Raw genomic sequence first — 11,839 nt, forward strand, 5'->3', positions numbered from 1 at the left:
TTCACATGGTTCATAATCAGTAGGACTATTTATGAAGTTTAGGTACTGTTAGTAAGATGACACAGAACACAAACAGAAATGTAGCTCCCCATGGTAACTCAGAATGCTTTGCAAGTACAATGACCCCCCCCCCCCCCAGGATGAAAAAGAAGTTTACTGTTGCTTGGGATGGGGGCAGGAAGGAGGGGTTGGGAGGGGGGGAAGGATTTTGCTGCTGCCTGAGAGTCTGCCTCCAGTTTCCCCTAGCAATGGTCCCTCCTCTGTCCCAGCCTGTCCCTATTTTCAGAATGGGAGGGGGAAAGGAAGCAGAGGGAACACATTCTAGGGGGTTCCCCAGCCAGCGCCGGAGGCTGGTATGGGTGAACTGGAGCCTCCCCCACCAATACACCAGCCCCAATACACCTGTCCCACCCTCTAGCAGGGGCTGAAAACATCCCAGACCGTACTCCCTCTGCTCCCTGTTCTGCTCGCATTCTGAAAACAGCTCAGAGGCTTGTAGGCAGGCAGGCAGATACACATTACAGAAGACACTCTGTTTTGAAATGTCTTCATGTGAACCCTCATGCAATGAGGGTTCAGATTTTCAAATGATCAGCCATTTTTTAAGCTGTCTGCAGCCATGGACTTGTGTTTGGTCATGGCTATAGACTACTTTCTGTGGCCAGATATGGTGAAAATTACCACATCTGTCTGCACCCAAAACCTGCCAAGCTCAAGCTTTCCAGCTCAAGAACTGTGGATAGTGCCCATAAAATAATCTCCTGCCATCCACCTTGTCTGAGATACATCTCATTTCTGCTGTTATTCTAAGAGTATTTTGCACTGAATGAGGCAGATTTAAAAACACTTTAATATGTTGAGTGCACACTCTCCTGGTGCATTCATTAAGAAGACTATATTGTGAAAATACCTCTGAATATTGGGTGGAGTAATTCTGTTAACTTCATCATTAAATGTCTGTTTACACCTATTGAGGTACTACCTACTTTTTAGAAAACTTCAGTGAAAGTGAATAAAAAATGTTGCTAAAGGCATTATATTGACATTTTTCTGCCTCTAGCCAGTGAATGTTTTAAATAGACATAGGGGAAGCAGGAAAATCTCAATCAGTCTTTGTATACCTAAGTCCAAGATTTCCTCAGTCTTAACTTAAAAAGAGCTTATCATGGAGAGCTATAGTGAAAACAATATAAAACTAGACTAAAAGACTTTCTAACCAATTCTGTTGTGTTATGTAGCTTAAGGTGCTGTTCTTTCTGGACAATAGGACCTAGGTTTTTTGTTCACTACAAATTTGTTATGGACTTGACTTCATACCTACAGCTGGTCAGTCTCATTCCCCCAAAGGCAAACACAACCTCTGTGTCAGTGGGTAAAAGTAATATGAAGCAATCCATATGAACAAGATAAGAACAAACTTCCTCAACCCAAATACTGATTCTTCAATGAAAGTTGTGGTTCCCAGGCAGTGCTTGGAATTGTGATTTGTCTGCAAAGTCAGTGGCAAACTCATCACATCGGACCGAAAAAGACTCAGTTTCCTCTGAATACATGCCAGAGTTAAATCCTAGCATGGACAAAGTCTGAATTAAGAATATACTTCTGTAGTTAAGACAAGGTCCTAGTGTCGGAGATTCTGTAGGATTTACATAAAATCAAGGCCTGGGTAATGCAGCACAGTCTGTAGCTATTATTCTAGCCCCATTTGTGAGGATTTGCATTGCTGGATATTGCTTGATCCATTGCCCATGGTCCTCTGCCACAAGACTATGCATGGCAGACTGCAAAACCAACATACTGCCCATGAGATGACAGCTTCTATTGAAGTCCTTCCATGCATGGGATAAGTCTGTTTAGAGGTGAGGGCTACTGATGCCATAGTGAGACTTAATCCGCTTATTTTCACCAGACTTATACTTTCCATTAGACTGGTGAAATCCATTAAGCTTGCCTGGACATTTCTTAGAGAAATGTTCTTCCCCTACTTACCCCCAATAAAGTACAAAAAAGATTGTCAGAGTTTAGCCCGGGATTAAAGTGAAAATAGTGTACAGAATAAGACACCAAAGGAAACACTTCATTTCATGTCTAAACACAGGTGGCATTTTGAGTTCAGTAATAAAATCAAGCATTTTTGAAGTAGTGTGTGGAAGATTCACACACAAACGCCATTAAAGAAAATGAAGGTACAGCTCTATATATATATACCTTTGCTCATTGCTTTGAAAATGCCCTTCTTTAGCATTTTAGAGCATGTTAAAAAGCATAGACTCTTGAATTTTATTTTTACTACCTGTGTCATGCTTGTGTCAACTAATGCACGTTAATTTTTGTGAGAATTTTGACTGCCAAACAAATTGCGACAGATTGGGTATGTGGAAGAGGCATATAGGCACAAGCCGTATAAAACCAGACGTATAAACCAAATTTACAGAAATACTTCCGTGTCTTAGGAGAAGCAGAAAAAAAGAGACCAGAAAACAGTGGCTTGTTTATTTTCTCCAGTTTTCCTAATGGTTAATTTCTCCCCGTGGTATCTTGGCTGTTCAATGTGTGTTATTAAGTCGGGCACTTGTCTTTATGTAAGACCCAAGTCCTGAGCTCATAAATGGAACAGCCATTAGAAAGTCTGCAAGCACATATTAAACAACATGGATAGTTCATTTGAAGTGAGGACATATTCATGATTTCAAAATATACCTTCTCTTTACCCTTTCAAATAACTTACACAGCAATTGGCCATATTTATAAGTAAAAATAAGTAGTATTTCCTGTGTGTGAAAACTTTTATTATTATTACATTTTAGAATTATTCTTTCTTGTGAAGGAGAATTCAATTATGTCTCTATTTTTAAATTTTCATTCATTCATATTATTTCAAATCCTGGAAAGTCAATACAATTTGCTAAGGCAGATTATTATTTTTTTTAAATAAAATAAAATTTCTTTTATGATATATAATTCTTCCCAGTTCAGCCCAGGATATTTCACACTGTCCATTACCATATGCATTTAGGGAAAAGAAAGTGAGTTCATAACCAAATACAGTAGGTCTACTGTGTCCACATTTATCCTAGGGAGCAGAACAAGAAACATGGTTCAAAAGGCCAGAAGCCCTATTAAAGGACCCTCAGCATCTAGGGAGCACAACAGAAAGTCCCTTTGGCTGTGTCCACATGAGCATGGATGTTTGGTTCGCTTGGGACAGCTAGCACTGGGCTGGTCTCATTAGCCTTACCTGGGGTCCTGCAGGCTTTGTGGGGCTGCAGCAGTGGCAATCCTGCTGCTCAGAGCCTGGCCAACAGCCGGAGTGTGGCTCCCATCAGCCACGCTCCAGTTTTGAGCAGTGCATGCTGCCCCCAAGTGCACCACTTCACTTCCTTTTTGCACAGGTTTTTTTGACCCCTGGATATCAAGTGGTAAAACCAAAACAAAACAAAAAAACCCTCGCTGCTCCTTTGCAGCACGGAAAACAGCTGAGCGTTCAGTATGTGGCACCACAGATGTGTCTGTGACACCATGCGATTCCACATTTTTAAACAAATTAATAGAGTGTTATTTATGATCACTACTAGTGAACAGGATTTCTTGAGATTGTTGCATTCCTCACGACAAGTGAGTAGTTATTTGCTCACCAGGTGCAATCATTGCAAGGGCCTTGGTTTGAAAATATTTAGACTAAATGAAGCTTTAACTGTTGAAGAAAGCCTGTGTATCATCATTCCATATATTTTCTTAGAAGACTACTATTCTGCCTGTTCATAGTTGGACTTAATGCTGGAATTTCAAATATCATTGCCAGTACCTATGAAGATGGGTCAGTAGGGACACAGTCACAAAAAAGATAAACGTGGAATTCCAGATCAGTTGGTAGTATCTCACTATTTGAGCTCTTCATTCGAGGTAGTGATCAGGGAAAACAACAAGTATGCAGTTCTGAAGGACACTTCACAGCTAAAAATTGGGCTTTCAGGCAGTTTTCAAACTGATTTGATATGGATTTGGCCTTGGGGTTCCAATTTGAGATAAAGAATAGGTTTTTCTGCAGTAATATATTGCTGTGTAATATCATGTGGGAAGTTGCATAGGAAAATTCCACAGTATGTTATTACCGTAGTGATTGATTTAAAAATAATAAGGAATGAATTCATGGGAATAAAATGAATGCAGTTACTTCAGAATTACAGCTATCTTAGTGATTTTGTTTTCCTGTAAGACTGAGTCTGTGACATGGTGGACTTTATTTACAATATTTAACTTGCTCTTTTTTTCCTGTATAGTTCCAAAATGTATTTTATTTTGTTTAATTTTTGGTGCTTCAATACAGTAAATTCAGTGCTTATAAATAAAGCAGGTTGATAATTCTGAGAAGGAAAATCTTCTGCTTGTCTGCAGAAGTGATATAGAGTGGACAGCAGTGATGAAAATTTCCACAACTATACTCAAATTCTTCTCACTTGTCCACTGATGTAAAATCCAGGGTAACTTCAGTGAAGCCAATGACATGCTTAGCATTTAAAATTCAGAATCACATCATAATTTGCCCAGCATCCATGCCAATGCATCTGCCTTGATTCAGAGAAACTACCTCTATGTAGAGTGATAGCTTATTCTCCATAAATGTTCAGACCCATCACCCACCAGAATTGGTGCCAATTATGGTTAGTGGCTCTCTCAGTATAAATTTCATTCTCTGGAATTTCATTTCACACAAACCACTATACAGCTGTCAGATTTGCTCAGTATCAGCCTAGAATATGCCTTTATGCTTTGTATTCCTTTAATAACTCACTGAAGTATTTATGCACATGGGATAGATTTTCAGCTAAAGTGGTGCTGTGCCAGGCTCAGCAAAGTGGGAGAGGTCATCGGGGCTAGGGACAGACATTCAAAAAGCCTCAGCCTGAATTGATTCAATCTTTGCAGGTTAGTCTAACCTGCCTAAGCTAAATCAGTTTTGTAACTGCACACACGTCCCAGAAATGCAGCCACATGCCTTCAGTGGCTCAGGCTAGAAGCCAGGGGGCACTAGAGCAGCCCTCCCTTCCCTTGTATAGGGCTGAGCTGAGGGGGGTATGGCCAGGCCCCATCAGGACACTGGGATTAAGGAGCCCCTCCCCTCCCACTTGATAACAGAGCAGTTATTACAGGGGCAGGCAATTATTTCAGGAGGAGGGCTGCTTACTGAGTTTTGCCAAGCTGTCAAGGGCCGCATGGGTAGTCCACCTCTTGACAGGTGCCCCACTGCCTGGTTGTCATCTTGTGACCTAAAATCTTGCCTGCTAACTCGTGACCTTTGCCAGCCAAAGTCCTTGCCCCCACAAGTATTCCTTTCAGTAAGGGGTTTTGCCATCTCCGAACTAGAAAAATACCAAATTATATTCCAAAAAGCAAACATCTACAGCATTCATTACTTTGATTTCAAAAAATATTTTTGTCCTGGTTTACATGTATTTGTGTAGTGTACACAGAGGTGATTGCACAATAGGTTAAAATCAAGTTTTACTCTTGTATATCATGGCAGATGTGTATAGGTTTGTGGGGCACTCTGGGTGTATGGGTATGTGGGGTGTGGGTGTGTATGGGGCTTGGGGGCTGTGTGTGTGAGGGGAGGGTGGCTGAGGTACATGAGGGGGTGTGGGTATGGGGGTCTGGGTGTATGGCAGTGCAAGGGAGGTGTGGGTGCATGTGTATGGTGGGGTGTGCATGTGGGACTCACCCTATGAACATACACATACACACACTGCCCCTGTCTGCACCCCCCACACAAACACTCTGCCTCTGCCTCTGCCTGCACACACACAAACACACACACTGCCCTTGCCTGCATGCATATATACACACGGCCCCTGCCTACATACATACACACTCTGTTCCTCCCTGCACACACACACAGCATCATCATTTTCACCATTTTCAGGCCCCTTTTCTGTCCGGGCCTCAGGAGCAACCTCAGGATTTCCATAATTTGGAAGTAGCTTCGAATAAGGAACATCATACTTAGCCCCATACCACTTTTTGTTTGTCCACGCCTTTTGGCACAGGTTGGAAGGGGTTTTGTGGAGATGATTATGCTACCTCTACACCACCAAGAAAGTCTCTCTTTACAATAAAAAATCCACAAAATATCCACAAGATATGTATTCACTGAACCATCAGAGCTGTACAAAAATGACAGAATATAATTGTGAAAATTCAGTATATTCACTATAAATGATAATGAAACAGAAACACCACCCAAACTTTTCCACTTTATTTTGATGACCATTTAGATACATTTCTATTTATTATTTTTAACAGTAGAGAAGTGAGATACTGTATTTATTTGTAAGTTCCATACTATAATACATCACATCATAAAGGCTCTTAATTATCCCTATCCTGTACTATGGAATGATATGGGCAACTACCATTTCTATTGCTTATTAAATCATAATTTAAAAGAAAAGGTCCACTCACGTCAAGAAGTTTGTTTCATAGTCTGGCATCTTCCTATGCCTTTAAATGTAAGAAACTTTGTTTACTATGCTCAGCTTAAGTTACTTCATCCTTTTCATTAACGGTGCTGGAAAAACTGCAAACTTCCATGTTCTAGCTGAACCCAAACCCCAAGGTGTTTACCTAGAGTATTTGAGAAGTGGCATGGGATAAGACAGAAAATATTCACAATGTATTTAAAAGGGTTGCTTGGATTTTTGAACAGTGAATACCTAATGTAAATCCCCATTTTGTTTTTTTTGGAAATATTTAGCAACTCTTTAATATACCCCTCTGAAATCTGCCCACTGGCCTATCAAGGAAGAGCCAACCTACTTTAGTTTTTCTCTGCAAACAGATCATCTCTTGCATGGATTTCCTAAAAATGAATCTGGTATTCAAAGCATGAAGGGATACATATCCTCATCAAGAAAAGAAATATTTATTCATTCATTTTGTGTCATATGGGGCTGCCACTTTGCCTTGATGATTAGTTTTTAAATTAAGAAAATTTGCTCTTGCAGTTAATGAGGATCAGCAGAGAACTATGGAAACAAAAAATCTTCATTTGTTAAACATCAGATATTCATTGATTGCAGTTTCAGTCAGTCACCTTTTAGTACATTTGGAAGGAATTCAAAATTACAAAGATCAACCAGCTTTAGCTAGATGCTGCTAGAGGAGCTAAAATGTGTTTGGGCTCTGAATATTAATTACCCTGCTGTTTTAAAGGTTAGAACAGTCACTTTCTCCCGGGGAGGTCATAGTTCTGATTTAATAAAGGCTTAATTATAGAATATTATAGAACATTGCAATGAACTGCATCAACAAAACCAGTGAGTGGGTTATTCTTTCTTTGACAAACCTAAAAAAGGATAATAAAGGGAAGTGAAAAAGAGAACAACACCTCTGCTGAAAAAACTTGTTCGGTCAATTATGAATTAATAGGTTTTTCTTCAGTGTAAAATGGAGCACAGAAGATAGTACTACTATTATAACTACTGTGCTTGTCACTTCTAAAGAAGGTTTTATATAAAAGCTACATAAAAGGACATATTTTAGCAGTAAGATTATGATTCATTTTCTAGTAAATTACAGCAACTCTTTCGTGATGAATGCAGGTGCTTCTAAAACACTTGTTGGCATTAAATACTAATTAGTAATTGCTAATTAAATATGAAAAAGGGCTTGTGGTGAAAGATAGTACATTTCACTTAATCATGGCTAATCTTGCATGTAGAAATATATATCACATTAATTCAAGTTATATATCCCATATTTAAAGATTGCCCTTCACTTGATGTAACATCATTCCCAAGGATTTGATGTGATTTTGCTTTTAAACTTTGGAGTAGATTTTGCATACATGCTTGGGGAATTTATCATCGAACATAATGAGTGGCATTCAAGGGCCATGACTTTAAACATGGTTCTAGCTAATTTCTTCTCTTTCTCTCTCCCATGTTTAAATATTTCTAGAGATTTTTAAATTGTCTTTGGAGCCCTAAAATAATAACCAAGGCCAGTACCAAGACATTTGTACTCCCTTGCAAAGCAGTCAAAAGGGACATGATTCCATGCTTTTTATTTTTATTTTTTTGTAAGGGGCAAAATGTACTCCACAGAGCACACACAGCTTTATGTCATACTAACATGACCCTAAGTTGCCAAGTAAATGTCACACAATCATTTCAATCATTCATTGGCAATTGATTGCCAGTGTCCTGTGACTTTGGTTTGGCTGCATCATGTGAAATGGACCTAGTAATTAGCTAAGAAATGCCCAAAAGTTCCTTCTTTTTTCAGCGGGGGCAGCTTGACTGGATGAGCAACTGTAAGTAGTGTCTAAATCAATATCGGCTGTTTAAAAACTTTCCACCTGTTATCAGGTATCGCCGCTAGAATTCTGACCTCCTGTTGTCTGGTAGTCTAAGGACGGGAAAGATTAATAAGAAGTAAAATACATGACTATCCATTATAATTTGGAAATAGTTCATGGTCTAGTGTCTGAATTGCCCAGTCAGCATGGCATTAAAATGCTTTAGGTGAGCGGGCTTGAAAAGATAGAACTAATCTTATCCATGCTCTTCAGTTACTGTTGTTCTAATTTGCAAGACAAGCTGTAAACATGTCGTGCTTCATTTCTAAAATCTTATAACTACAGTATAGAGGACAAAAATTAACAAAAATAGCTTTTCATGTGCTTTCCAAGGAAAGAAAATAAACCTGCTTTGTTCAGTTGAAATCTGAATGCCAAGGTTTGAATCGCTGGAGACTTACTGCTATATTTTTAATAAATATGCTTTGTAGAATTTGATCTAGTAGTGTTTTTCAAAGGGCTTTTGTTATTGTGGGTTTTTTTCCTATAATTATAGAATCATAGGAAAGTAGGTCTGGATGGCCTCATGTGGCCTCATGAGGTCTTTTAGTCCAGCCCTTTGCTCAAGGCAGGATTATCCCTGACTAAACCATCCCAGCCAAGTGTTTGTCTGGTCTTGAAAATTTCCAGGGATGGACATTGCGCAACATTTCTAGGTAGCCTGTTCAAATTGTTGATCATGCTTATTGTCAAAAAGTTCCTCCTGATCTCCAAACTAAATTTCCCCTGCTGAATATTGAGGCCATTTTTCCTAGTACTGTCTGTCCCCTTTCATCACAGAGGAAAGCCCACCTCCATCCTTTCTGCGATCACCCTTCAGGTATTTGAAAACTTTTATCAAATCCCTCTTCAGTCTTGTCTTTTTCAGACAAAACAACTTGATTTTTTTCAGGCTTTTTTCATAAGTCTTATCTCTCTGGCCCTTGGTTATTTTTGCTATTCTGCACTGGACTCTTTCCAAGCTGTCCACATGTCACAAAGTGTGGGGACCAAACCTGGACACATGTGTAAGTGTCCCCACTGTACAAAGATTTTTATAATTGTAGAGCTGTTGCATGAAACAATATTTTTGACCAAGCCAAACAACATCTAAATATGCAAGGAATCATTGTCCTTAGTAAAAGAACTGCTGTTCTAATTCTCACTGGGTGTGTCTACACATGCCCCTGACTACACATTTGGTACTGCACAGTCATTTAGCACTTGATTTTAATAAGAACAAATTACTGATGGAAGAGACAATGGGGAATTTTGTCAGAAATGTAACATGTTAGATTCTCTAGGACACTTTTTATTTAGCAAGTACTAATGACTGTTCAGTCCCCAGCACAGTCCTGCCGGTGCATGGTTATTTTTAGATGCTATGTCACCAGTAGTGCATGGTTATTTTTAGACATTATGTAGCATCAGGATCAGTTTGTCCCTGCCGACACTACGTCACCATAGTGACAAGCTACCATGACGTAGTTCATGGCTATGGTAATGTAGCCTCTTGAGTAGACACACTGAGTATTATGTCTGTATCAAATAGAAAGTGTCTCTGCATTCGTTTTTGGAATATCATTCATATACAGAGTTATAAAAATTTTAAAACCTTCTTCAGTGTTCATTGCTTCTCTGATAGACATTTCATCTGAGAGGGAATAATGATTTTTCATTGATAAACATGGCTCATTCTACCAGAAAAATGTAGAAAATGCAAAATGATATTTATTGCTTACAGACATTGGAGTAGGACTTGAACCTTTCAAAAAAGAAAGTGAAAAAAGAAAAGAAGGGGCTATGTTTTGTTAATGTGTGAATACCCTAGAACTAATCATCTGGATGGTAAGATAAAATTGTCTTCTTTTGCCTTACAGGTTTTCTAAGTACTGGTGACCAAGCTGCAAAAGGCAATTACGGATTGCTTGACCAAATCCAAGCTTTACGATGGATTGAAGAAAATATTGGATCTTTTGGAGGAGATCCAAAAAGAGTTACTATTTTTGGTTCCGGAGCAGGAGCTTCCTGTGTTAGTCTGCTGACCCTGTCTCACTATTCAGAAGGTAATCATCTTCTAGCAAAGTAAATATGGTCCTGCTACAATAAAGGTGAAATAAATCCCTTTGAAGCTAATGCTTTTTTTAAAACACTGAAGTTCTGGTAAGTGGCAGTATCAAGTGAATTATTTAACATCAGCAAATCAAATTAAATAAATAGTGGCCAGGTTTATGGCCCCATTTTAGTAACCCTAAATTGTGCATCTTATTGTATTCAACAGTCAAATTTCACATTTAAGTTAGAGGTTTAAATAAAAAATCTTCTAGAGAATCTAACGTGTCACATTTCTTCCAGATTCCCTATTGCCTTTTCCATCAGTAATTTGTCCTTATTAAAATAAACAGGGTACTGCATTTTTATTTGCAATACACCACTCTCCGTACTTCAATTATATGTTTTAATGTCTTAACTCATGCACGTCTTGTTCCAAAAGAACTAATCCTTATATAGGGAAGCTGATCCTTCTGTTCATATGTGAAAAAATTTCCTGTTGGCTATATGAATTTGATATGCAAGACTTTTGCCTCGGATTGTAGATGCAACAATATACAGCACAAATACCGGTTGCTTTTCACAAAGATTTCAGTAGGTAAGACCACTGATAAGCAGACATAGGAAAAGATGCCATTTCTTTAGAACAGCAGACTGTTTTATGCCCCTTTGCTCATCCAACAATATTAATTGTATTGAAACACCAGAAGAGGTATGTTATGATAGTAGAAAGTAGCAGGAACTATCAGCACAAACACATATTATATGGAACTCCCATAAATCATTCCTGACAATTTCATTTATTGATACAAATAGGGTATAACAAGTAATTCTGAGTAAACTCTTCTGAAAAGCAAACAGATGGAATGATACAAATCTTAACTAATCACAACATTGAAAATTCATAATGTGCAGTAAGTAATGATTGCACAGTGTATTGATCATAGCTTTCACTATGCTTCAAGACATTTGAAGTGTTTTGTATCTATCTTAGGCGTGTATGGGACACATATCATCACAGTATTTAAGTGTTTTGTACACTGTACACACATGATGGCCAAAGTATTTTGGTCTGAATATACAAATAATCATTTCATTGTCCCCACCAGGAGAAAAGAAACAGATGGGGCAGATTCACTGTTATGCTCATCTTTCTACACTCTGGTGACACAAAGCAGCCTTAAATTGAGGACTATTATTGCTTTGTGTGTTGGAGCATAGAAAGACAAGCAAAACAGCAATGAACCTGGTCCAACATTTTTTATTCCCTTCAGAAAAAAAATGCAAATATATTCTAATTTATCAAGAGTCAATGATAACCCCAAAATATTAAGCAATTAATGAAAAATGTTGCCAGAACAAAAATCAAGTTATTTTAATTGGTTTTGTCAGACCACTTTTTTGGTTCAAATTATACAATGCTTGGTTTCTATATAAGAGTGTAATTGTCCT

At 38.4% G+C, this 11,839-nt stretch overlaps 1 protein-coding gene across 5 annotated transcripts in view; it reads left to right on the plus strand.

The window, feature by feature from the left end:
• The window catches only part of NLGN4X (neuroligin 4 X-linked), a 284,323-nt gene that overhangs the window by 254,694 nt on the left and 17,790 nt on the right, over positions 1 to 11,839 (plus strand). For all 5 annotated transcript variants that reach the window (XM_090064060.1, XM_090064081.1, XM_090064077.1 and 2 more), the window contains one exon: positions 10,216 to 10,401. In XM_090064060.1, coding sequence (XP_089920186.1) covers positions 10,216 to 10,401 — 186 coding nt within the window. The remainder of the gene's footprint in view (positions 1 to 10,215; positions 10,402 to 11,839) is intronic.

This window comes from Crocodylus siamensis, chromosome 1, assembly GCF_052110815.1.
Source record: "Crocodylus siamensis isolate JL-2025a chromosome 1, ASM5211081v1, whole genome shotgun sequence".
Taxonomy (NCBI): Eukaryota; Metazoa; Chordata; order Crocodylia; family Crocodylidae; genus Crocodylus; species Crocodylus siamensis.